General features: G+C 53.5%; 4 protein-coding genes across 16 annotated transcripts in view; 2 read left to right on the forward strand and 2 right to left on the reverse strand.

The window, feature by feature from the left end:
• The window catches only part of EXOC3L1 (exocyst complex component 3 like 1), a 35513-nt gene extending 27740 nt beyond the window's left edge, over positions 1-7773 (reverse strand). For 3 of the 7 annotated variants that reach the window (XM_045443052.1, XM_045443053.1, XM_045443051.1), the window contains exon 1: positions 4418-4519. Coding sequence is in view for 4 of the 7 variants with exons in the window: in XM_045443062.1 (XP_045299018.1) it covers positions 4418-4519; positions 5599-5644; positions 7643-7671 (177 nt within the window). In the remaining 3 variants the exon portion in view is untranslated. The other 4 variants (XM_045443062.1, XM_045443059.1, XM_045443061.1 and 1 more) reach the window with 3 other exon arrangements.
• TMEM208 (transmembrane protein 208) lies at positions 7766-9962 on the forward strand. Of its 2 annotated transcripts, none has more exons than XM_045443141.1 (6): positions 7766-7894; positions 8522-8617; positions 9084-9143; positions 9222-9358; positions 9506-9608; positions 9708-9962. In XM_045443141.1, exons 1-6 carry the CDS (start codon positions 7889-7891, stop codon positions 9843-9845), a joined length of 540 nt encoding a protein of 179 aa, XP_045299097.1. In that variant the 5' UTR covers positions 7766-7888; the 3' UTR covers positions 9846-9962. The 2 variants fall into 2 exon arrangements, with proteins under 2 accessions (XP_045299097.1, XP_045299098.1); XM_045443142.1 differs by having other exon boundaries at positions 7768-7894; positions 9524-9608.
• Positions 9963-10076: 114 nt separating this feature from the next.
• On the reverse strand, positions 10077-26450 carry FHOD1 (formin homology 2 domain containing 1). 6 transcript variants are annotated; one of them, XM_045443030.1, is made up of 24 exons: positions 26089-26390; positions 18052-18158; positions 17613-17677; positions 17248-17315; positions 17069-17174; positions 16898-16992; positions 16518-16629; positions 16333-16427; positions 16080-16223; positions 15849-15994; positions 15530-15766; positions 15372-15395; positions 14944-14997; positions 13929-14044; positions 13240-13844; positions 12744-12899; positions 12322-12504; positions 12116-12235; positions 11877-12038; positions 11276-11466; positions 10993-11185; positions 10749-10911; positions 10473-10673; positions 10077-10399 (listed from the first exon to the last, which is right to left on the reverse strand). In XM_045443030.1, exons 1-24 carry the CDS (start codon positions 26287-26289, stop codon positions 10317-10319), a joined length of 3627 nt encoding a protein of 1208 aa, XP_045298986.1. In that variant the 5' UTR covers positions 26290-26390; the 3' UTR covers positions 10077-10316. The 6 variants fall into 6 exon arrangements, with proteins under 6 accessions (XP_045298986.1, XP_045298988.1, XP_045298984.1 ...); XM_045443032.1 differs by lacking the exons at positions 14944-14997; positions 15372-15395 and having other exon boundaries at positions 26089-26450; XM_045443028.1 differs by having other exon boundaries at positions 10473-11185; positions 26089-26393.
• The window catches only part of SLC9A5 (solute carrier family 9 member A5), a 31545-nt gene continuing 21377 nt past the window's right edge, over positions 16384-26551 (forward strand). The window contains exons 1-2 of the mRNA XM_045443048.1: positions 16384-16462; positions 21027-21079. The gene's annotated coding sequence lies outside the window, so the exon portion shown is untranslated. The remainder of the gene's footprint in view (positions 16463-21026; positions 21080-26551) is intronic.

Below are 26551 nucleotides of genomic sequence, written 5' to 3' on the forward strand. Positions count from 1 at the left end.
GTGCTGAGATGGTGGATTCTACGATCTCAAACTCTGCCCTGGCCTCTTTCTCCTCACTCCCTTATCCTATTCTCATCTATTCCTTCCTGACTGCCCACTTTTCTTCTCCTTCCCTCTCCTTATTTGCTGGACTCAAAGAACCTCTGCCCTGATTACTTCTCCTTGGGGTCCTGTGGCCCTGCCTGCCATGCTGCCGTGCCCATTCTTCTTGCCCCCAGCCCTGCCAGGGACTATGAGACTGCTGCCTCCTCTGGGTCTATGCTGGGAGTACAGAATTCTGCCTGTGGAAGCCACAGTCTCCCCTCTTGCCTCCCCCACTGCCACCTCCTCCCCACCTTCTGGCTCTCTTCTCATCCCTCTCAAGTTTTCTCTCCATGCCCACCATTCTCTCCAGCCCCTGACACAAGTGCACCACCCTCCCCTCACTCCAACTTTCCCAGAGATGACCTGTTGTGTTTCAGAGAGAAGCCAAAGCCATCAGGTGGGAAGGCCCTCCCTTTGCCCTGTTCATATTCACCAGTTGTCAGGACCCATCCTAATCTCCTTCCCTCTCTTGCTCCTAATCCCCTTCTCTGGGCCTACTGGGCCTGCCCCACCTTCTTCCATAGTAACCCGCAGTCCACTGCTCCTTCCTCAGTTTACAAATGCCCCAGAGTCACAAAAAAGGCCTCCCTTGATCCTGCCTCCCTCTCCTCATTACTCCTGTTTCTCCCCTTTCCTCTGACGTCAGGTCTCTTGGAAGCATGTGGGCACACCTATACCTGAGCTAGCCGCCTTTTGCCCCTTGCCTCACCCACTTACCCCTCCCATCCAGCAAGGTCATCAACACCTGGGGGCTCCTCTCAGACCTCCTACAAGTGTCCTTCCTGCCATGCCACCTGCTGTGGATGGCCAGTTTCCTCCATGCTATGTCCCACTGGGGGCTCTGTGGCTCTGCCTGCCTGGCTCTCCTCCTACTGTCTAGCCTGTTTCCCATCAGCCTCTTTTGGGGTCACCAAAGAAGAGAGAGAGTGAGTTCCTCATGGTATGTTCCACCCCACCACACACACACACACACACACACACGTACGTGCACACACTCTCTGCTGTCCTCCCTGTGCGCCCTGGCAGACTGCACTTCATCCCAGTCCAACGACTTTATCTGTGGACCCTGGGAATTAGTTACCCGATGGAACTTGCCAGATACACAGGTGTAACATGACCACGTCTGAATTCACTGTCTTATCCCCCACTGATGCCCCTTTTTCTTAACTTTTAGTGCCCTCCACCAAGTCACCCAAGTCAGAGATCTGGGAGCCATTCTAGACACTTCTCTCACACTCCACATTCATGGTGACCAAAGTCCCTTCCATCTTATCTCTCTGACACACTGTAGCATGCATGTCCCTCTGCTCCTGCCTCATAGCTTGTGCCCTAGATCAGGTTCCTGTATTGTCTCTCAGAAATACATTACAGCAGTTGTCCCCTTTTGAAGGTCCTGGCCCTCAGTCTTTCTGGCTCCATTCTAGTCTTGGTACTGTCACCAGGTGATCCTTATAAAAGGCAAATTGACCATGCTCTTCAGACCCCTTGAAGGTTCTCTACTCCATGCGATGGAGGCTGAGCTTCTCTGCCAGCACTGGAGCCCTGCCTACTTCTTTGCGCCCAGCTTTCCCACACCTGCCCCCACTCCCCCTCCCTCCCGCCCCCAGCCCTGGCTCTGGGAATGGCACTTCTTATTGGTGCCTCATGGTGCCATGCCTCCACTTGGCTGCTTTTTCTGTTTGGTTGTAGTGATGAGTGTGAGGGTTGTCTCACCTCTCACCTACTCCTATTTGTCTATTTGGCAAATATTTATTCCCCTCTCTAGCCTCATCCCAGGCACGCCCTTCTCCATGAAGTCTTTTCTGAATCTTCTCTGATCCCCTGTGTCCCACACAAGACTCCAAATGCAGCACTACTACTACCTACCCACTCCTTTGGCTTGTGCTTACTACCAACTCACAAGTGCTGTGCCTCCCCCAGCCCTGCAGCCCCAGGGCCCAGCACAGGGCTAGGCACAGACAGGCAGCATCAGTATCTAAGTGAGTGAGGGCTCTCTGAGCAGCTCTGGTAACTCTCCCACTTCCTTCTGCCCTGGAAGATTCCAAGCCTTTGTGCTGAGGCCCCTGCCTCTACCTCTCTTTTTACTTCCCTATGACAATGTGGCCCCCAGATTCACCCAGCAAAGAGGCCACTAGCTTCAGAGAAGCTTCCTCAGCAAACTGCTCCACACTGCCACTTCCTGAGCAGAAGCGACATCCTCCCACCCTATCGAAGACCAGGCCTGTATCACCTCAGGTGGCATCCACCATTTCTCACCTCTCTTCTTCATTCATTCACATTCGCCCCTCCTTTATTACTCTCTGCAGCATAAGAACACATTTGAGATTTCTCCCAATGAAAATCCTTTTGTCAAGTCCCCTCAACCTCTCATTATTGCCCCATTTATTTCCTTCCTTTCGTGGGGAAATTTCTTGCAAAGGAGGTCAACTGTCTACACGGTCCTTCTTATCTCATTCATTCCTCCACACACCTGGCTTTTCCTCCAGATGCCAAGTGTTGCTGAAGTCACTGGGGACCTCTCTGGACATTGGACATCACAGACACTATCTGCTCTTTATTTTCTGGACTCTTCATGGGATATGACACTGTTAGTCATCCACTCAACACTGTAAATGCTCTCCACTTATGACTTCTGCCCCCTCTTCTCACTGGAATCTCCTCTATGCCTCACTGGTGCCTCCTCCATACCACCCCCTTAGACTGGTGTACTCCCCCTGGGGATTCTGTGGCCTGCTCTTCCTATGGATCGTCATGTGCTCCCTGGGGCAAGTTACTTAGATCCATGTTTTAACCTCTACCCATTCTGTAATGATACCCAACTCTGTATTTATTACTGAGACACTTCTCTTGAACTCCTCATTCAGAAATTCAACAACCAACTGCATCTCACCATCTAGATGTCTCATACTTCAATTTTCCACAAGTCCAACTATCTTTACACACTAACTAAGCTCAATGATACAGGATAGATTACATGACAACAGACCCTATGTGTATACACACATTTAATGTGTGACAGAGGAGAAGTCCAACCCAGAAAGGAAGGGGAAGATTATATATAAATGGTATCAGGGCTATTTGAAAACTAATTAGTTTAGTTTCTTATCTGATAGCATAAATCAAAATAAATTTCGCCAATTAAAAAAATTACTATAAAAATTGAAACCATAAAATAGAAGAAAAAATTGTGTTGTGAACCTAAAACCTCTCTAAAAAATAGAGTCTAATAAAAAAAAGGAGAGAAATATGAGGTACATCAAATCACTGAGGAGGCAAGGGGTCTCCAAATTTAAAAAGCAAGAAAACAAAAGATGTTCAGGATCCACAACATAGAAATTTAACCTCTGTATCTCATAAATAAGCACATACCTACAAATCAAATTCAAAAGCAAATATGTTAGGAATATATTTCAATGAATATGTAAAAGAGTAATCTCTTTAATATATAAAAGGTTCATACAAATGGATAAGGAAAATACTACGATGCTAATGATTAAATGGATAAAGAACGTGAATAAACAAGAGAAGGAAATAGAAATGGTCAGCTAATGAGAAAACTGTTCAACCTCAGGAATATTCAAAGAAGTCAAGATTAAAACAAGGAGCTTTCACTGCTTGCCTTTCAAACTGTCACAGATGTCTGCACGCACTTCTGAGCTGGGCTGTCTCCCCACACCCCGACTCACCCTCTCCAGTCCACTCTGCACTGCAGAGATCTAAGACACATCACACCTTGTCACTCCCCTGCCTTAACATTCCTTTAAAGGCTCCGTGATGGTAATCAGGATGGAACCCCAGCAATAGTGCCAGTTTGCAGCCTGACCTCTCTTTAGCTTCATCTCCCACCACTTCTATCTAAGTTCTAGTCACATGGAACTTGTGTGGTCATATCCAGAACTATTTCACACCTTGGCGCCTTCACCTGTGCTGTTACCAGTATGGAAGACCAACCTTCACCCTTATCCTATTCCATGAGGAAACTTTTCCTGATGCTGCTGCTCTCCTTTGGATGCCCTTCTTCCTGTTCTTGTTGCACCCTTCATTCCAATGTCATAGCACCCAACACACGACATCACGATCACTAACGTACTTGTCTTTCTCCTTCACTGGACTATGAGCTCCTCTGGGCAGGGGACTATGTCTTATTCATCTGTAAAGTCCCAGCACTGTACCCAGAGCCAAGTATGTATGAATGTAACATATGTGTGAACAAGTGTGCATGGATAGATGGATGGATGGATGGATGGATGGATGGATGATGTATGAGCAGGGCCACAAGCAAACTGAAGTAACAGACAACTGAGAATGGGCCAGATGAGGGTGGCCACCTTACCTCCCGAAGAGCATTCTGGGCTGCACAGTACCAAGCCCGACTCACGAGGGAGGCCTCTTTCTGATCTGACAGAGGCAGGAAGCTCAGAATATATGTGAGCATCTGAGGGAAAAAGACAGGACATTGGAAACTGTAAGAACTGGGGGCCTTTGGAACCTTCTCCACCTGGTAGAATAGTAGGTCTGAGGGGACTGGAATACTGGCTTCTAGTTCATCTTTAATCCTAAGCTTCATGGGATCTTCACTTCCCCTCTCCAGCCTCTAAGGATCTTTCCTGTGAACAAACCATTCCTGAGCCCTGCCTGGATGCAGGTTTGTACTGATTGATAAAAAGCAAACTTCCCACTCAGTTTGGTAAAAAGAGCCTGGGCACTGGGACTAGATAAACCTAGTTCAATTGCTTATCTATCACCTGACCTCTCTGAGTCTTGTTTTTCTAATCTGTAAAATGGCAAATGTAGTGAGATCTAAATGGGTTATGTGAGCATCAAGTAACATAGTAAAGGGTCTGGCATAGGACCTCAGACACAGCAAGTCAGGTCTCCTCCTCTGATCTTCAGAAGCCACACCCCATCCACCTGCCATCACAGGTCAGGCTCTGGGTCTTCCCTCTTTCCCCATCTTCTCCACTGCCAACTCGCTTTCTCAGCCGGTTGTTAAGCTATGATCCCAGCAGGACCCAGCCCAGGTGCTCAGACCGTCACTCCACACATGCTCTGTGAGGCTGGAGGCCCTATAAGGGACTGGGAATGGAGTCGCCTGTGAGGCCAGGAATGATCTAATATTAACTATTCTTTTCTTCTGGAATCTTCTCTCCTGGACTATTGTGACACTGTGTTTTCCAGGGCTCCACTCACCACTCCAATTGCCCTGTTTCCGGATTCTTCTGTGGCACCCAGGGTTCAGACCTGGGTCTTTCAATCTGAGGTTTACTTCCGAGGATAATAAATTTGTTTGCATGGCTTCAAAAGTTACCTCTACAGGAATAACCAACAATTCAGTATCCCCCTATTGTCTCATCATTCATGTCCTGGTCCAGTGTTGCCAATTGTCCACAGGATCCTTCATCTAAATATTTTACTATCACCTTTATCTCAACCAAAATTCATATTCTCAGTCTAAAGCATCCCTTATTCCCAACTTTCCAGTATCTGAACTTCAATGCCAACAGTGCATCTCACCTGAAGATCCTGATACTTTGAACTCTTCGTGCTCTTCTGTCCCTTGCTGTCAGATACAGGTGTACAGCACAAGCTTTAGGCCAGGCTAACTTAGACTCATTCAAATCCCCACTCTACTGCTTCTGAGATCTGTGACTTATGTGGCCTCAGGCAAGGTAATTGACCTCTCTCAGCTTCAGTTTCCATACCATATACATATATACAGGTATATATACATATATTTAATAGATATAATGTGCTTGACAACTAGTAGATGTTCCATAAATGGTTGCTGGATTGCTGCTACTAATATTTTTACCACTGAAACTTTAGAACCTCAGCAGCCCAGATCTTCATTACCCCAGACATGGGGCGCTTCTACAATCTCCCACCTGCCTCCAGGCTCATCCTTGCTAGTCATTCTGCACACTGCAACAAGGTTAACTTTCCTAAAAAAAAAACAGCATTCAGTCTTAGGATATCCCTGATGAAAACCTGCAGGGTACCCTAATGCCCTGAGGACAAAATCTCCACTCTTGGGTCAGCACTGCCAGGCCCTATGCCTGACTGGATCCCTGATTCCAGAGCTTCCCCAATTCAGTCTCCCCACTGTCCTATAAACATAGCATGCCTATTACTTTTTGCCTATGTGGGTCTCTTTCCTGGAATGCCCTTCCTTAACCTTGACCTCACCAGTGCATTCTAATCTCTTCTTCCTTTCTTTGATTCCTAGCACCAGAAGGTACTCAGCCAATACTTACTGGATTGAACTAAAGATGGACAGTCCTATATCTCTATTTTCACCAAAGCCCTCTACCTCTATTTTCACCAAAGGTTTGCTAAGGGAAGGGATGGGGAGATAAAGCAGATCACTTTACCTGAGAGAAGTACTGGGGACTGGGGAGAACAGCCTTCTAGGCCAGGAAGGCTAGGCATGGGGAAGAGAACACTGATGAGATTGGGACTGACTAAGCCCCCAATCCCAGGGGAAGGCAGGGAAGCCTATCTGAGCCAAGTTAAGACAGTGGCCATCCTGTCTTCTGGGGCTCAGCAACCAACCCAAAAAGCAAAGGGAGAGGGCAGTACACCTGTCCTCTCTGGGGGGAGGGAGCATGATTCTTTGAACTGAGAAGGGGGTAGCTTTTCTAGAGGGAAGAAGAGGCAGTGATAAGGATGAAGAGGCCATCCCATGAACCCCATCCTAAGGGGCTACTAGAGATAAAACTGGTCATTCCTAGGATCTATGGAGATGGAACAAACATCCTCTGGAGCCCAGGAGATAAAGGATGCCATGGCAAGGGAGTCAGTGGAGTGGGAGCTGTCTTATTCTTGCTAAGGAGAAGGAGCACCGATCCAGGGCCAATGAGTAAAGGGTGACTTGCCTCTCACGGACAGCAGGAGGGGGCTGCCAACTCTCAAGGCAACAGGGATGGAGAGACCATCCCAAGAGACCACTGGCAACAAAACCTGTTCTCTGTCTCTGGCCAATGGCGACAGAGTGCTCTTGCTCCAGGCTAAGGAAAAGGCGCAAACATCCCATGGGGTGAAGGAGGTAGGGGCAGCCATCACTAGAGGCCTAGGGAGTGGGGAGCAGGCCTGTCTTCGGTGAAGTAATTCAGCGACTGTGCCTGGAATTGATTGAAGGGGGCAGTCTGCTTCCCATCGCCAGGGGGAGGGGCAAAGGGAATGAAGTGATCACCCCAAAGAGGCCAACGAGGATACGGCCGGTTACCCTTCGGGGACGACTGTATGAAACGGACATCTTCCAGAACTGAAGGGGAAGGGGCGGCCATCTCTAGAGAGGTGGGTAGGCTGAGACCCTGTCCTGGTTGAGGTGACGAGGCAACCAAATCGTGGGGCCGATGGGGGTGGAGAAAATGGTTCCCCCAAGCTAAGGTGATAGGGTGGCCCAAAGGCGGGGCCGTTACCCATAGCCAGCAGATCCTGGGATCTCCCCGGCGGGTCGTTTCAGCCAGGCGGGCAGAGCCGGGCGAGCTGTCTGACAGCCCCTCCCCACAGCCCGGGACCCCGAGGGCGGAGCCTGTCCCAAGCGGACTCCTCTCACCTCCTGGGGCAGCGACTCCGCCATCGCATCCCAGCCGCCACCGCCCCCGTGCAAGCCTTTCTGGGAAATGTAGTCTTACCAACTTTCGGGGGGAGGGTCTTGGGAAGGAAGTGGATCCCCCACTTCCGTCACAGTTGTGACGATTTGGGTCTGCACCGGAAGTGCCTGTGCTGCCGATGTGGTACCTTTTGACCGCGGTTTCGGTCGCTCTGCCTTGTTTTCCTTGCTGGGTGTTTGCGTCGCGCCATGGCGGTAAGGAGGGCGGGTAGGGCGGGGTTCGCAATGGCCGAACCTTCCCGGGGTTGGGAGACTGAAAACAGAGGAAGAACATCAAGGGAAGCGGGTCAGCCAGAGGGGGGCGCCGTGAGGTGGCCCTACCGTACTAGAGCTAGCGGGCGGAATGGAGCCGCGCACGACCATAGGAGAAGTGGTCCGGGAGGGGAGTGAGCGTCAATACCAGGCTGTCCCAGACCTGGCCGGAGATCTTAGGGGCCTGAAAGGGGGTGGGCGTCAGCCAAGATCTGGACTACTCCAGCAAAGGCCGGAAGGGCGCACCATTCAGCGCCCCTCAGGAGTCCCCCTTGAAGGGGTTGTCAGCCCAAAGCTGGACCAGGGGAACCAGGACATACCAGCCTAGTGTTGGAATTTTCCAGGGTGAGCAAGAGGCGATCGGAGCTAAGGGGTGCAGCACAGATGGTGTCAGCTCTAACCAGGATGGAATGGAGGAGGGGTGGACATCTCTAGGATTGTGCTAGATTGAGCACCATGGGGATCTGGGTTAGGTGCAGGAGTAATTCTGTAGCTAATCAGAGTGGTGGGCAGGGTGAGGAGGACCCTGGCTGAGGAGGGCTCTGACAGCATCTTACCATCCCTCTGCAGCCCAAGGGCAAAGTGGGCACGAGAGGGAAGAAGCAGATATTTGAAGAGAACAGAGAGACTCTGAAGTTCTATTTGCGGATCATACTGGGGGCAAATGTAAGTGCCTTCCTCCTTTCTTCTGTGCCCACCCAAGGTCCCATTGTCCTCATTTCTGGGTGTATGTGTGAGTGAGTGAGTGAGTGAGTGAGGGGGTATGTGACAGCCATGTGTAGTTTTCCAGAATAAAACTACAATTAAAGAAAGGAGAATGGACCCTGGCACAAAGAAAGTGCTGAGTAGTCAAAACAAAACAAAACAAAAAAAACCAAATGAGGGTTTGAGTCTCAGATGAACTTGAGCCCATTCTTCTGATCCCAAATACACAGGGCCTTCTTTCCTGGACTGACACATCAGAGGGGAGCCGGGGTACTCAGGACACGGGGAACAGACCCCTTTCCCCCACAACCCTATGAGAAACAACTTGTCTCTTTCCACAGCCTGGCCTAACTTTTGGTCAGAGTCTAGGGAGACCCATGGTTTAGGGTAGGTTTTGATTCCAGCCTGACCATGTATCTGCTTACAGGCCATTTACTGTCTTGTGACCTTGGTGTTCTTCTACTCATCTGCCTCATTTTGGGCCTGGGTAAGTGTCCCCTTTCCTGGGGAGTGGGTGAGTGTGTAGGGTTAGTGGCTGGCCTTTGATACCATTCTTATTCTGCAGGTGGCCCTGGGCTTTAGCCTGGCAGTATATGGGGCCAGCTACCACTCTATGAGCTCAATGGCACGGGCAGCCTTTTCTGAGGATGGGGCCCTGATGGATGGTGGAATGGACCTCAACATGGAGCAGGGCATGGCAGAGTGAGTGTCCCCCGCTGCCAGCCCAGGTGAGCGGCCCCAGGGCTGGGGTTTTGGGGCCCAGATAGCCCAAGACCCACAATTGCCCACAACTTGAAAGGGTAGAAGGGAGATGAACTGGGGCCCATCTCCTATTTTTGGCCCTTGCAGCCTCCTTTCTATTCACAGGCACCTTAAGGATGTGATTCTACTGACAGCCATCGTGCAAGTGCTCAGCTGCTTCTCCCTCTACATCTGGTCCTTCTGGCTTCTGGTGCGTGGGTTGTAGGGCTCCCAAGAAGAGACTGGGGCATCTAAACTTTCTATTCTTTCATTTCCTGTACCAGGCTTCAAGTTAACTTTTCTGTCCTAGGCTCCGGGCCGGGCCCTTTACCTTCTGTGGGTGAATGTGTTGGGCCCTTGGTTCACAGCAGACAGTGGCACCCCAGCACCAGAGCACAATGAGAAACGGCAACGCCGACAGGAGCGGCGGCAGATGAAGCGGTTATAGCCACTGACATTGTGGCCACAGTCTGCACGGCCCCCATGCCAGGAGCAAGGATGGCCTCATCCAGGGCCCAAAAGCGGTCTAAGGTATAGGATTGTTAAATAAATGGCTCAGAATGTGGCTAATGGCTGTGTGGGTGATAATGAGGGCGAGACAGGAAGAGCCAGTCGTTTGGTATTAGCCTCCTGCTACAGACTGAGTGTGGTACCTTCAAAGAAGGAAAAGAGTCTTGGATTGGCTAGGAAAACTTTATTATACTCCATGCATTCAGGGAGCTCATACAAGTACATATACACACACAAACACACAATTGCATACAGGCACACACAGCTAATACTGCTCAAGGCACTGTCCACTGGGCACACAGTGGCCTTAGGGTTGAGAAAAGGCCCAGAATTCTGCTTTGATTCCTCCTCATTCTCTAGTCTCTTACATTGCAGGCTGAGGCCCGTCCATGTCCTAGAGGCAGTACCTTCACACCTCCAGGCCAGGACCCTTGCTCAGTCCCAGTGCCTGCACCAGGTCCTCTCCGAGCCCGCTCTTCAACGTCCGTCTCACTGCAGGAACAGAGCAGAGTTAGAGAGGGTTGATGCGGTTAAGGCGGGTAGTGGGCGTTTGGGGAGTACTCACAAGACTTGCGGTTGCCACGGGACCGCTTGCGCTCCCGAGCAGCTAAGGCACGAGGACTGCTCTTGGTCACTGACTGTACCAGCAGGTCCATGATCTCATCTGAAGTGTCACTGGGTAAATTGGAGACTGGGGGTTCTTCTGGGGGTGCAGTGGAGGGCCCCATTGCTGTAGGCATGACTGGGGAGGTGCTCTGGACCATTCCTGTGAGAGACCAGATAGAGAAGTCAGGATAAGGTGACCCCAAAGCCCATTGCCCCCAGTGGCCATAGGTCCCACCTCTGCTGCGGCGGCCATGTGTGGTGTCCTCCGGCTTGCTGGTCAGCAGACTCTTCATGCTGGCATGACTGTCAGCATCACCCCGCCCTGGCCCACTGCCCACGGCCACTGGGACAGATGGGTTGCTGGGGACTTCCCCAGCCACACCTGAGAACTTTTCTGTCTGTAGAGGGGAGAAGGGTGAGCTGGGCGCAGGGGAAGGAAACCACGGGGGTGGCAGTCCAAACCTGGAAAAGGTACCTACCTCAGTGATCATGCGGCCCCGTGTCTTGTTGCGCTCACGGTACGTGGCCCGCTTTTGCTGCTGCTGTAGCACCCGTTCCCGGCAAGTCCGATACTCCAGTGCAAACTCACGCAGCGTGTGGCAGAACTGCATGATGCGCACTTCCCGGGCTGTCTGGGCCGTGTACCCCAGGTACAACAGGAAGGCATGGAACCTAGGCACGTTGGGGTGGGGAGGGATGGTGAGTCCTGCTTAGGGTGTGAGGGATGGTGATAGCAGTCCTGCCCTCTGCCCATGTCCCCACCTGTTGCAGACACGGCGGTGTACTACCCGCAGCATGGCAACACGGCGGCCACACTGGGCCAGGAAGTGGGTGAGGCGGGCACGTAGGGCTGGGGCCAGCTCGTGTTTGGCCAAGTTCCGTAGACTCTCCTCAGCTGCCCGGCTCCGACGCTCCAGCTGCCCCAGGTTCTCAGTCAGCTGCTCAAAGTCCACCTGGAAAGGCAGGGGGTATGCATGTTGTCCCCTCAAAGACAGGCACCACCTGAGGCTGCCTCTGTCAGGCCAGCCAGTCTGGTCCCTAGAGATATAGAGAGCCAAAAAGCCTCCGCCTGCCCTCCAAAAGCTCACAGTCTAATCCAGGAAAGAGACAAGTCCATTTGATCTAATGGGGAATGGAAAAGCTCTCTTGAGGGAAGTGGTGGCTAAATGAAGACCCAAAGACAGTAGGTGTAGCCAGGCCAATAGAGGAAAGAATGTTTCTGGCAGAGGATACAGCCCACACAACACCTGTAGCTGAGCACACTCTGGCACAGTAGCCCGAACACGGAGGAAAAGTCAGCCCCAGAAAGCAGCACTCCCTTTTGCCATGGCTGGTCTTAGTCAAGACTCTGGCTGGTGCTAACCTTGGCACAGCGAGTCAGGGCAGGTATTTCTGAGTAAAGGTCAGAGGAATCAGGCCGGGTCTGGAGAACCAAGGAACAGAGATGGTGCAGCAGTGACTGTCGGCGCACTGTGTCCTTCACCTCTGACACCTTCTCCAGGTAGCTCAGCTCAAAGCCGCTGCTCTGAAAGGACCCCATCTGAGCCTGGGCCTAGCAGGCTCCAGAGCCCTGGCCCCCAGCCCTCATGCACTCCCACTAACCTGGGAACCGTTGAGGAAGTTGCCCACAGCCAACAGGGTGGCCAGGATACAGCGGAAGGTGGCATTTTGCACCAGCTGTTCCATGCCCACTTTCAGGTCAAATAGCGGCTCTGCGATTTCCTGGAGTGGGAGACAAGGGACTCTCAAACTACCTGGTCCTTGTGCTCACCTGCCCCACTTCCTGCCACATGCCATGACCTAAGTACCCGTTCCATGCTGTCATAGTCCAGCTTGAAGGCCCAGAGTTGTAGACGTGCGGCCAGGCCCCCAATGGAGGCAAGGGTCATCAGGAAATTCTCAGCTGGGCCCAGGGGTATGTCAGGATTGGCCAGCTGGGCCTCCTCAATCTTCTGCCGCTCCTCTTCCGTGGGCATCATAGTCAGCAGTTTCTGAAGATGCAACCCCACCCCACACGAAGTCCCCTCAGTGCTGGCCTGAGGCCTCAAATGTTGGTCTTGACTCCTCCCTAGGTCATTTGGTCATTTGGGGTATCCCCACGGCCTGGGGAACTGCTCTGTAGAAATGCTAAGCCCATGCCCACCATTGGGAGGGACAGGAAATGCCCACTGGCCAAAGGAGAGGGCCAGACCTCGCACCTCCCTGTCACACCCTTAGCCGGTATCCCTACCTCAATGCCATCCTTGCTGACAGCAAACTCATCAAAGTTGAGCAGGGCAGCCTTAATGACATGCACAGGTGGCAGGGTGGTTAGGCCAATGTTGATAGCGTTGCTGCGCTTGGGGTCCAGCACTGTGGTCATTGTCCGGCGGCCCTCACCTGCTTTCTTTAAAGTTGGCAAGAGGGCAGTGTAAGATTGGGAAAGGGACTAGCTGGGGCAACAATTTACAAGGGCACTCTAAATAGCCCCTCTATATAGCCAGATGGTGGGGGCACCCCACAACCAGGGATCTGGGATATGTAAGGCCTTGGGATGAGCTTAGATTCTAGTTAGGGCTAGGCTCTGCTGATTCCTTGTTGAGAAACCTCAGACAAGACTCAATGCCTTTCTTTGCCTTGGTTTCTCCATGTGGGAAATGAGTGGCTGTCCCTGGCAGTTCAGACCCTTCAGTTCTGATTCCCTCCTCTTTCCGCTGGGGTTACCTTGCAGATGAGGGTGGGTTTACCTTGGAAGGCAGCACATCTTTGGCACGGGACTCAAACAGGTGTTCCAGCCGGGCTGTGTCCACCGAGACAGGTTCCAGTGAGGCCCACAGTGTGGGGCAGGGCCCAAAGCGGCTCCCAGAGCCTTCATGACCCCCAGCCAGCTTTAGCTCCCGCCAGAAGAGTTTTACTGTCTTCCTCTTGGTGGGGAGGGCTAAACCATCGGGTGCTGAGGGAGGAAGGGGAGTGGTGGGAGGTGGAGGTGGTGGGAGTGAGCCTTTGATGGGTGGAGGAGGTGGGGGTGGAGGAGGTGGGCCACCTCCAGAGAGCACAGGCAGTGGGGGCGGTGGGGGTGGGACCCCTTTCCCAGCCTCCACAGCCTCCATGTTCAGCATGTCCTCGTCTTCATCCTCCCCCAAATCTGAGAAGTCCAGGTCTCCAATGCAGAGCTTAGGTACACGGATAGGGAATTCCTGAATGGGCTCAGCCTTGGGGCTTGGTGGAGCCAGTGGCTCCTTGGGCTCTGGCTCAAGGCTCCGCTGGGCCCGGAGCAGACTTCGGGGGGCAGGGCTCTGGGGTGATCTGGGTGCAGGGCCTGGTTCTGGGGAGCCCCATAGTTCCCGGGTATCTAGAGAAGAGAAGCAGCTGTCAGTGTCACGCCCTCTGGAGCAATAGGGCAACATGAGTGGATTCTGCCCACCCACCTACTCACCTGGGTGTCCATCAGCCTCATCAGGCATGGCCTCAGCCAGTGTCTCTGCTCGGCCCTGGGCCAGTGCAGCCTGCTTCTCTGTTTCTGCTGCTGCCACATTCTCCAGGAACCGGGCTCTGAGGGGAGGTACTTGTCAGTGAGGGTGTCTGACACACCCCAGCCCAGGGTGGTGTACATGCCTTGCTGGGCCCCTGGGCACTGCCCCAAATTGCAGGCACACACAGACATACAGAGAACAGTCCATGCGCTGAGCAGACCCAGGACTTGCCCTCCCAAGGCAGCCCCTGTTCATTCCTCCACATCTGGGGAGGGTCACTGCCAACCCAGCATTCCCAGGTCAACATATGGGGAGAAGTTCTACTTAACAGCTCACTTGCAACCTTGCTGCTGTTCACATTCACTGTCTGATTCTAGACCCTTAGATCAGGGGAAGGGGATAGCTGTTCCAATGGGCACACCAGGCTGTCCCATGTCTGGTAGCTTCTGAGAGCTATGACCCATGTCTAGAAAAGGGCCTGGGAAACAAGCATTCAGCTCAAGAGTCCCATGCTTTACTGAGTGAGCTACCACAACAGGCATTCAATTTATGTTGGAATAATGAATGTGATCCAGTGTCTATTTTTCAGCCCCTCTAGCCTTTGTTGGCCTTCAGTCCCTGCCCTTCTTCCCTCAGCCCTAGGTTGCTCCTCCACCCCTATACCACACAGCACCCTAGATCCTAGCCCCCTTCCCTATTCCTGGGCTGAGGACATGGAAGAATGGGCTCCAGATTGGGAGTCCGTATCTTCATTTCTGGTTGAAGCTTGTTAAGGTGTCACTATTGAACACTATGACCCCAGTGAACTGCTTCCCAGTGCTTGGTCCTTGGGTAACAAAGGAGGGCTATGTATGGGAGAGGATGGGCCTGAGAGTCCCCCAGCTCTGGCTGCATGAGGCACATGGAACCCCCGCTGGGGGAAGCAATGCTGAAGCCCTGAGCAAATGGCAGGCCTGGCAGGCTGGCCTCTGTACTTACTCCAGCACTGCCTGCTCAGTAGGGGACTGAGAGACAGGTGGGCTCTCAGGGGCCCTGGGTAGGGGGGATGAGAGGAAGAGATGGTAATTATGGTGCCTGCTCCACTCCAAAGCCCAGTTGCTTGTACCCACACACAGCTGGGCAGTAATATCGGGTTCCTTCCCAGCCCCAGTGGAAAGAGGAGGGGTGGGGGTGACAGGACATGAAGAAACTGGAAATGGAGGGGAGAGACTGACATGAAGCAGGACAGGGCATAGTAAGAGACAAAGAACAAGAGAGTCAAGAGACAGTGACAGAGAAATAAAGAAGGGGGGCAAGGAGATAGATGACAAAGGGCAAAGACAGAATGCCAGAAAGAGATGAGGAGACAAGCAGGAGGAGTAAGAGGTCCAGTCAGGGCTGAACCCCACTCCCCAGCAGTCACTTACCAAACAGGAGCAGTTTGGTGAAGTCTGGAAAGAAAGAGAAAGCATGCGTTTGGGCAGAGGAGTTTGGGCAGAGGAGGCGGAGGGCCTGTGGAGGGGCTCAGTGGAGGGACAGCTGGAGAGAGGACTCTAGGGGTGGCCTCCACTATCTTCCTACTTACTTATAGATGCTCCTCTCGCTGGAGCTGTCGGCTGATGGCCCCACAGAGATGGCAGGAAAGAGGTTCACCGAGGTAAGGAGGCCAGAAGCAGGGCCCAAGAGGCTGGAGTTCAAGCTTGTCGACAGGGCAGGGCCAGTGGAGTAGGTGGAGATTACCGTTGAGGCCAGGTCTGAGGGGCTGGAGGTGGGGCCTGTCTGTGAGGCGGGGCCTGCGCGGCTAGAGACAGGGCCTGTGGGGCTGGAGGCGGGGCTTATCAACAGACAAGGCCACTGCAGGCAGATCCACGCCTCCCCAAGTGCTAGGGCAAGTTCTATCTTACCCAGGCTCCGTGGAGCGCAAAGGGCAGCTCCCGCCTTCTAGAGATCGGCGGCTCCTCTTGCCCTCCTCTGAAGAGGGCTTTCTGCGTTCCCGCCTTCCACCTGCAGCGGCTTCATCGATGTCTCCATCCTCCAACCGCAGGGCATTCTAGTGGAGGTAGACCCAGATGTGAGCCGCTGGCGAACTGCACCTCCTTCTTCCCCACCAGTTGTGCCCAGGTGACCCAGCCCACCTCATAGAGCACAAGCTGTGTGCGCAGGTCCACATCAGTACCCGAGGTGCCCAAATGGCGCTGGACCAGGGCCTCCATGCCTTGCTGCTCCAGTGCATCTGTCACATCATAGAAGGTGTCCTGGTCTGGGAGTGCTGCCAGTGTCTAGAGGGTGGGGATGGGAGGGCAAGGCTAAGGCTGATGGAGACTGGAAGTCAGGAACCTAAGGGGCCCAGAATTGGCACCTGGTTCCCCCCTATTCGGCCATACCCACCTTGTTGATGAGGGTGACTGTGTACACCAACAACTCAGGGTCAGTGCCATTCTTCTCCTCCAGGATGGACACCAGATTGGCCCAAGGAAGAGAGCCTGACACAGAAAGGGGAGCAGTCATGCGGGGACAGGTAGGAGAGAGGGCTCTGATTCGGGGTTGAGGGGGGAGAAGGAACAGTCTCTCACCTGTAGAGCTGGCCACAGAACTGACAGCACGGATAAGCAGTGGTGCATTGTTCTCAGAGTATTCCACAAACACCAGCAGCAGCTTCAGGGCTGTCTTCACCACCAAGCGGGACTAGGGGGAGGGGTCACCACATATGAGTGGGGCTTGGGCCAGACTTGTATCAGCTCCTGGTGGGGAGGGGTAAGGGCTTCTGGGGCTGGACTTAAAGAGGAGAGTCTAGGCAGAAAGACCCTGGCCCCAGAACCAGGTGTTGGAGTACATTCTAGACTTAGATGAGCCTCAGACTCATTCAATTCCAGCCCACTTTGCAGAATAGGAGACTGAGGTCCAGAGAGAGGCAGTGGGAAAAGGGTGCATGGCTGTGTGGAGGGCCACTTACCGTGCTGGCACACAGTGTGTACAGCCACTGTACAGTCTCACTGTGGGCCACCACCCCTAGCATCCCATCCACAAAAAGCATCAGCTGGCCTAGTGCTGGGGACACAGAGACAAGAAGAGGTCAGTAAGGGGTCACTGAAGGCAGGGGTCATGGGGGAGGAGTTGGACTTACCTCGGAGGATGTAGGTCTGATAGTTGTGGTCGGCAGCAGCACCCACACGGATCAGGCAACTCAGCCCCTCTGAGTGTACAAATTCAGGCACCAGGTCCTTGTCCTCCTGGGGGCACCATGGGGAAATTTAAGCAGGGCTCAGGCTGGACACCCACCCCCAGCCCACTTCTGGGCCTCACCTGGAAGATCTGCTTTAGTGAGAAGAGGGAACGGCGGAGCTCAGGGCCACTGGAGCCATACAACTTTTCTGCAAGGGGTAGGTGGGCATGGAAACCTCAAGGGGACACAACCCCCCACCAAAGAATATTCTAGTGCCTGAGCCCCCTACCTCCTCCTCCACTCCCTGACTCTGGGCAACCCCCAATCCGGTTTAGTTGCAGCATCAGCCCTGGCCCTGAAAGGAGAGGTCAGGATAGGAGTGGGAAGGGGCCACACATCCTGTCTCCCATGTGCTTTGTCCACTGTCCAGCACAGGCCTGAAAGAAACTGAGCCAGCAGCACTGGGGAGGGGCATTCTTGGACACTAATGTCCTCATACACTCACCCAAGATGGCATTGACCCTCACGGAGAGTTGAGTACGCAGGATAAGTGTAGGCTTTCGCCCTTTGCTGGAATTAAGCAGCCTAGTCAGCAGTTTTCAGGCCATTCCTCAGAGTCCCTGCCCCCCACACCAAGGCAGCTAAACACCACCCCACATGCCACTCCTGGCCCAACTCCCTCCTCCTCAACAGGAGGGTTTGTACAAACATAGGTATCTCAGGTATGTGGGAGATCACACATGTCCCGCCCCCCCCCCCCATCCCAGGCATCAGGTAACACTGGCCAGGGATTCCCCTGGCACAGTCGTGTGGGGTGGCATGGCAGGAGGTGACCCTCAGCCTAGGCTAGAGATCAGGTGTCTTGGCTGCTGACACCTGAGCCAGCCCCTGGTGGAGGCAAGGGTAGGGGCCAGCCTTGCCTTCCTGGTCCCATGAGCTCTGACCTGATCTCTTCATAGAAGCCCTCCAGCATCTCGCGCTGCTCTTCCAGAGAAAGCTCAGGGTCCAGGTAGTATCCAGAGGGAGACACTTGTAGAGCACAGTCCTCCAGCTGGGGGCAAAGGGAATAGTTGTCAGGGCTGGGAAAGAGGTGGTAGAGATATGTATGGAGACCCCATGACCTTCTACTTCCACTCAGAGAGCCAGCAGAGCAGCATACCACAGGGTGTATGCTGCAGCCATGCATTCCTTCAGCAGTCATTTCTCATGGGCCTACCGTGCACGAAGCCCATCTACCTCAGGTGCCAGGCTTTCTTGCCCTTTGAATGTGCTATGTCTTCTGGCTAACACCTACCATTCTGCATGTTTCAGATTAGGTAATGCTTTTTTGGAACACTTTCCTGAACTCCTGTAGCTAGTGCTATGCAACCTGTTCCACCCCATGTGTGAGGCCTTCCATACAGCATTATAATATCCTAGACACTAGTCTCCTTCCCCACTAACCATGAGATCTCTGGGTTCGGGCAGCATGTCTGTCTTGCCCCGTGCTATATCTGCAGAGCCTAGCACAGCCCTATGGCTCACAGTAAGTGCTCACTAAACATGTTGAGCTCATGAACATGAATAAGGAAAGGGAATAGAATATGGGAGGAAGTTCCTGCCTTCAAGGAAGTTCACAGCCCTGGGGGTGATAAGCTGCATCCACAAAGCATTCAAGCCCAGGGAGAAAGTGTTAAGAATATTGGTGCAAACCCAGCTGCAAGGAGTGTGTGTGTGTGTGTGTGTGTGTGTGTGTGTGTGTGTGTGTGGTATGTGTGTCTCCCTGAATTGAGGCAGCGAGGAACAGTGAGTAATCCATAGGCTATCAGTCCCTTCAGGCCTCAGGGTCTTTGCCCTGCCCCAAGTGAGCTAGACCTCAGAGGCCTCCAAGGGGCCTGTTAAAAACTAGGTTTTAGGGTCTGACTCTATCAGTCTATAGCAGGTCCCTGAAACCTGCATTGTACGAGGCACACATTCTATCCGTGTGTGTGCTTCCCAAGTATCTCTATCATGCCCCTGGCCCGGCTCCCCTCTACTACCACCAGGCATGACACTTGGCCTCTTGAGAAGTACCTGTAGAGAAGTGACTCCTGGGAGTCTGAGGGCAGCACTGTGCCTCTCCCAGACACTTCCCCCATAGCACAGAGCCAGTATGCAGGGCTCAGCAAAGTCCCCTTGTATTGAGTGGCCCTGCTCCTTGGGTTGCTATGGCCCAGGGAGAGCCCACCTCTGGAGAAGCAGAGTATTTTCTTGTTTCCATCTTACTGGGAAAGTCAGTCCCAACATCTGTCCCACTGTTCTGTCAGCACTGCCCTGCTCTGGGCCCAGTCCAAGGACTTACAGCTGCTGTTGGTCCCCTGGGATAAAGGGAGCCCAGCTCCTACCCCTACCCGTTTCTGCTTTATACTCTGCTCATGTCTGAGAGACTGACCTAGCTCCTTCCTGGCAGTTCAGCCTGTGAGGCCCTTGGTTGACACCCCCTCTCCTTCCCCCACTCCCCCCACCCCCGCCTTGCCTGGGACATGGGACATAGGACAAACACTCCAGCCTGTTCTCTGTCCCACTTCCTGCCTGGCTGCCTGCCCTCCCTTGGGCGCCTTGGGCGGGCCTGGCCTCTCTCCCCTCCCTGAGAGCAGAGTCATCTTCTCCAGGGCCTAGTGGGAACAGGCCTGAGATGGGGCGGCAAGGCCCCAGGCCTGGGGTACTTTATCTTGGGCCAGCTCAGCTGAGGGCAGCCCCACATTCCTCCTGATCCCTCTTCCCACATGGTGACTCAGCAGCCTACCCACTCCACCCCCATCCAGGCATAGCTGCATCTCCTTCTACCTTGGACTAGAGGATTCTAGGACCCTAGAGAAACATATCCACACAGCCTGGCACAGCCCCAGAGAAACAAACCCCTTCAGGGATCCCCCAAATCACACATATATGGAATAGCTCATTCATGCAAACATTCGTGAACCAGGCTGATTTTAGGTGCTGAAGACATAGTGGGGAGCCCAGCTGGGGAGGGCCAGCAGCCTTACCTCAGAAAAAGGCCACAAGTGGCTGCCTGGGTGGCTCAGTTGGTTAAGTGTCCAATTTGATTTCAGCTCAGGTCATGATCTCATGGTTTGTGGGATTGAGCCCCCATCAGGCTCTGCACTGACAGTGGGAAGCCTACTTGGGATTCTCTCTCTCCCCCTCTCTGTCCCTTCCCCATGCTTGTGCTATCTCTCTCAAAATAAATAAACAAACATTAAAAAAAAAAAAAAAAAAAAGACCACAGGGGCGCCAGGGTGGCTCAGTCAGTTAAGCGTCCGACTTTGGCTCAGGTCATGATCTCGCAGTCTGTGAGTTCGAGCCCCGCGTCGGGCTCTGTGCTGACAGCTCAGAGCCTGGAGCCTGCTTCGGATTCTGTGTCTTCCTCTCTCTCTGACCCTCCCCCGTTCATGCTCTGTCTCAAAAATAAATAAATGTTTAAAAAAAATAAAAAATAAAAAAAGACCACAAATAAATATAGAAGCACAACTGCCATGAGTGCTAAGAAAGGAGAGGGGCAGAGTGCCATAAAGGTAAACACTGGAGGGTGATTATATTATACCTGGTATGTACTTCCACACCCAGGTTTACGATCTGGTGTGTGTGTGTGTGTGTGTGTGTGTGTGTGTGTGTGTGTGTGTGTACATACACGCTCTGAAGGAGCACAAGCCCAAGAAGCACACGTACAGGAAGCTCGGATCAAGCAGGATGTCTTCCCCTCCTGTAAGCACACTTACATGCTATAATCCCAAGTAAGCAAAGAATGGCCCTCTCCTTCCAGGATACTTGCATCTATTTGGGGTAGAGTCCTGAAGGCCAAGTGCTCTATCACCCAGCCTCCTCAGATGAGCAGATTCAAACCCTTTGCCTCCATGGTGGCAGCAGTGGCCTCCCTAGCCACTTTGTCTTATTCTTCCAGGGCCCCATTTCTAGGAAGAAGCCCAGAGGTAACAGCCAGCCTAGAGCCTCCAGGTTGGTGCCCTTCTCCCCTAACCTAGTTCCCTGTCCTGGGTAGAGATGGGGGGTGATAGGCTAGGATGGCAAAGAACAGAGACTTCCTGTCAGCTGGATGGTGCTTGTCCCTCACACCCCTGCCCCCTTCCTCGGGTCACCCTTCTGAGAGCCAAACCTCTGGTACTTGTTTCTCACACCCTGGGGCTGGGCCAGGCCAGAGTAAGCCTGAACCCTGGTCCCTGCTGACAGCACTTAGGGTCAGCACAGGGCCAGCGTGGGCTCATATCCTTGACTCACTCCTGGCTCTTTCATGCTTCTCTGTGTCTTAGAGTGGAGTCCTCTCCATTCTTCCCAGGCTCAGACCCTCCCTTCAGCATCCAGCCCACTTTTTCTTGGTTCTCTGGGCTCAAGCTTTTCTGGCAGCCGAAACCAACTTGTTACATATGATTTTAAATGCAGGGCCAAACTGAGGAGACCATGGTGTCTACTCCCCAGTATTTTTCATAACTGCAAATCAGGCAAGAATGGTCACGCCAGGGGCAGGGAAAGAAGAGGGCAGAATTATATGCTGAAGGACTCCTATTTTAGGAAATGATTTTGTTGCTTTTTTCTTCTGCTTTCCTATAAACACAAGACCCTTGGGGCACCTGGCTGGCTCAATCGGAGGAACTCTAGATTTCAGGGTCATGATTTGAGCCCCATGTTGGGTATAGAGATCGCTTAAATAATAACTAACGAAATAAATAAATAAATTTTAAACACGAGAGAGACCCTGTGCTCTAACAACCCTCCTTCTCCTGTTATCTTGGGTTTCCAATTAGACCATGACTTCCTAGATGAGACACTATGGATGGGCCTTGAGGAGGGAAATCCATATTAGTTATGCCTCCTCTGTGTCACATACCAGCTTGCCTAGTTGTTTGAATCTCCTGATAATCGTTTTTTTAATGTTTATTTATTTATTTTGAGAGAGAGGGAGTGCACGTGTGCACATGTGTGAGCACAGGCACACGCAGGGGAGTGGCAGAGAGGAGAGGGAGAATCCTAAGTAGGCTCCACTGTCAGCACAGAGCCTGACACAGGGCTAGATCAGGAATTGTGAGATCATGACCTGAGCCAAATCAAGAGGCAGATGCCTGGGGCACCTGGGTGGCTCAGTCGGGTAAGCATCGACTTCAGCTCAGGTCATGATCTCATGATTTGTGAATTCAAGACCCAAATCAAACTGTGCCTGCTTCAAACTGTGTCTCCCTCTCTCTCTGCCCCTCCCCTGCTCATGCTCTGTCTCTGTGTGTGTGTCTCTTTCTCTCAAAAATAAATAAACACTTAGGAAAAAAAAAGAGTTGGATGCTTAACTGACTAAGCAATCCAGGTGTCCCAGACAATTTTTTTTTTTTTAACTTTTATTTACTTAAGTAATCTCTGCACTCACCATGGGGCTCCAATTCATGACCCTGAGATCAAGAGTCACATGCTCTTCCAACTGAGCCAGCCAAGCCCCCTTCTCCTGATAATCCTTTTACAGGTGAGGAAACCAAAGCTCAGAACCTTAGTGAATATGCCCTAGGCTGCACAACCAGGATTGGAACCAGGGCTAACTGAGGCTAGATCTTGAATGGATGGACTTTGGAAGTGCTCCAGGAAACCCTGGAGGGGAGGTGGAGGGAGGGTTGGAGCCTGTAGTGTTGTCAAGGGCGAAAGACCACCCCTCAGCTTTCTGGACTCTGCAAATACCCCAAACTGGTCCTCAAATTTGTAGCAAGCAAAGGAACACCAGTGAACACACACACATCATACACACCAAGGTAACAGTGCCTAAATCTGCAAGGATCTAAGTCCTGAGGTTGCTCACCAGGCTGCAGCCCAGGCTCCCTACCCCAGAATGACCAGTAAATTGGACATGGTGGTCCCAGGAAAAGCTGGAAGAAGGCCATGATCCATGCCCACATCCCAATCTTCTAGTATCCCCCAAAGACCTCCATATCAGGAGAATAAATGGCTCAATTCATCACCAGAGCACCTCATCTTACCCTTAAGAATCCTCTGGGACCCCTCCAGTTGGTCCCTGTCCAAGCAGGTCAGGTTCACACTTTAGCCCCCTTGCAACAACTGCTCCTGAGGGGTAAACTGGGGCTGGAGTAGGGACGGTGCAAGGTCAGGAAATATTCCAGGACAGTGCCACCCCTGTCCTTCTCTAATGTTTAGCCACAGCTGGGGAAACAGAGTTACTGGTGACAGAAAGTTTTCTAGGGTTATCCCTGCTGCTAGAAGTAGGGGGCTCCTCTGGCCTTTGCATCAGGGACCGAGCAGCATTTGGGTCTCTCTGCCCAGAGTCCACAGAGAAGTCAGTGCTATCTCAGATGTGGCAGGGTTTATAGGTGTCTGAGAGGGGCTCCTGAGGCATTGCCCAGAAGAGCAAAAGGTAGCAGAACTCTGGGTAAAGATAAAATGCAGGGCCAGAGGGCCAGGTCTCCTCTGGGCAGAAGCAGGTCCCTGGACTGGGAGAGGCTTGCAACAGAGGGAAGACAGATACTTCTAAATTCCCCTGGGGACACCAGGCATGGCCCAAGGCATTGCCAGGACCCTCTCCACCCCCTTCCACCGGCCCCCTTCCCAAGGCCAGGAGATGAGTCAGAGGCTGTGGCTAGGAGCTTCCTCCTAGACTAGGAGGAAATGAGCAAGGCCTTCTCAGATCTGAAAGCTCTAAACAGTTTAAAAAGGAAGCCCCCAGGGGAACTCTAGTGGCTGGGCCCAGCCCAATGGGGTGCATGGGGTGGAGCCCCAGAGAGAAAGTGGGCTGGGCCTTTGTGCTTTCCCAGGGTCTGCAGGGATGACAGTCAGTGCCCAGAATGGGAGGGTAGATGTCCACTTGGCTGTGTCCTGTTCCCCTACTAGACAAATGTACAGAGGATAAAGCATTGAGTAAGTAGAGACCCCCTCCCTCTTATTTCTGCTCTCAGCCTAGAATGGGAATGCCTGGGTTTCTGGGCCACCTTTCCTCTCTATAGGGCTATCTAGGCAGGTTTGAGTCGTGTCTGTGCCCCTGGGGCACACCCTTATAGGACTCGGGGAGGAACCAGCTGTTGACATTTCCTGCAAGGAGGAGCCCTGCTCCCCTTCTCTCAGCTCTCTGATGTTCCTCCCCCTACCCTATTCTCAGCCCTTCTTCCTTCAGCCTTCTATTCTGGGGCTGTGGTCACAGTTTATATTTGGGATGAACACATCACAGTGTATCTGGCCATTCCTGGCAGAACTGCCAGCCCCAGGAAGTCCTGGCTACAGGCACAGTAGTAACCCAGTGTGCCCACCAGCATATCCTGCCTGTGTCCTCAGGTACACCAAGTGGAATATCCTAAAAGTGAGGAGCCCAGGAATGTCTACGCTGGGGGGTACTTAACACATTCTCAATCTGAGCTCAGTGGTGTCCTTAGCTAGGGAGCACAGAACAGAGGGTAGAACACCTGGTGCAGTAGGGAGATGGGTCCCTAAATGAGAGGAAGAAGCAAGGGGTGGTTTCTTCCTGTCCCTGACCTCCTAAATCTGCCCCTAATTGGGAAGAGGCGTGTTAGGGCTAAGTCCTGCCCTAGAGTAGCAGTAGAAGGAATACTATGTTCTCTGTAATGCTCCAGGCTTATTTCAGCACCTTATTTCAAGAGTTTCATAAGCCTGAAGGCAGGAATCTGGCCTCAGTTTAGCAGCCCTCTCTCTCCAGTGCCTATCCTGAATTGAAAGTGGCCTCGGGCTGGATGTGCTTCTTCCAGGCGCACCTCAGTTTCCCCCTTTGAACAGGGCAGCACAAAAAGGGTTGCATCAAAATTCTAAAGTGGGCAGTGTACTGCAACCTTCAAGCCGTGGCCTTGAAGCTCGGGCTCTGCCCGGACACGAGCCGCTCCCCGGGGCCAATAATCTCACCAACTCTCCCGCCCGCGCTCAGAGGCGGGGCGGGCCTGCAGAGCAAGGAATGCAGGCTGGGGGCCCGGCGCCCGGGGCACATTCCAGGGGAGACCCCGGGCCCAGGGGGCAAGTTTGCGCAATTCGCCCCCCAGCTAAGGCTGAGAGCAAGGGAGGGCACCCCCACCAACTCCCTCTCCTTTTTCTCGCCACTCGGTGGAAACTGGCCGCGGGGAACCCTGCGGGGTGGTAGCGCACCTCCCAGAGTCCTGGCCCGGAAACCCAGAGCGCCGGAAAGGGCTGCCTGCGGGGGGCTGAGCTCAGGGAGCCGGAGGGGAGGTAGGGCCAACCATCTGGAAAAGGGCCTCTCCCAGCACTGTGCGCTAGTCGGCTCTGGTACGCAGGCAAACTAGGGCAGGCCGGCGGTTTAAAATTAGCCGGGCTCGCCCCCTCCCTTCTAGCCGTGGGCTGGTGGAGGCTGGAGTACGGGATGGTGGGGGCCGTGACTCAAAGGGCTTTTCCACCAGTGCAGCCACTGGCTCTCTGCGTGTCCCGGGCCAGGTCGCTTCCCGGGGACTCCCCTCACCCCGTGAAGTCTCTCTTCTACTCTCACTCCCTACCCAGGCCCCCACCTACAGGGGCAACGCTCTATGGGGCAGGACCCAATCCAGCCAACAGAAACCGCTCGAAGCTTTTGCCACCCCCAGTGGCCCGCCCCGGTCCGCCCCTCCTCCTGGTCCCGCCCCACCTCACCTGAAGCAGGTGGAAGCTGGTCCTTCCCCAGCTCCGAACTCCTTGTCCGCTACCACCCAAACATCTACCGTCACCTTATCCAGATTGGTTACCCAAGCAGACAGGCAGCGAATGGACCCCGAACACCTCCCCAGATGGGCCTCACTTTGAGGGGGCAGCCAAAGTGGCGCAGACAACAAGCTCCCACCTCCCTTCTTGAGCTTCCCTCAACTTGAGAGGCGTCCCGCGAAAGCGAGGCAGCTTGGACCGTAGGTCCCCAGCCCAAGACTTTCCCGCAGGAACGCACCCACTCCCGCCTCTCCCCGAGGGGTACCTCCCAAAGGCTTTCATGGCGCCGACCATGAACCTTTGATCGCCCCCAACCTTTCTTTAGGCCCCCTCACCTTCAGCGGCGCCGCCAACAGGCGATGCAGCGCGGGTATCTGCGCACTCAGGGGCAGCGCCCCGTCCAGGCTACAGGTGGGGGCTCGGCGCGGCTCCGGGAAGTTGGCACATGCGAAGGGGTCGGTGTCCTCCAAGTACTGCACCCGCACGGTCACCGCTGATACCGGGTCCCCATCTCCGCGGTCTTCCTCGCCCGCCATGGTTCTGTCAGGGGCTCGCGCCGCGCGCCTCCGGGAGGATCCCGGCTACGCCGCGGCGTCTACTCCACTAGCTCGGCTGTCTGGGCCGGGCCGGACCGGACGCTGCTGAGGGGAGGAGCCAGACGGAGGCGGGGCCGAGGAAGGAGGTGGAGCTAAGAGTAGTCCCTGAACACGCAGTGGGGAGCTACCACTGCCGGAGGCGAGGCTTGTCGCCAGCCAGTCAGAGGGCGCGATCGTGATTCCGTTAGTTCACTGGCTCGGC

Source organism: Leopardus geoffroyi, chromosome E2 (assembly GCF_018350155.1).
Source record: "Leopardus geoffroyi isolate Oge1 chromosome E2, O.geoffroyi_Oge1_pat1.0, whole genome shotgun sequence".
Classification (NCBI taxonomy): Eukaryota; Metazoa; Chordata; class Mammalia; order Carnivora; family Felidae; genus Leopardus; species Leopardus geoffroyi.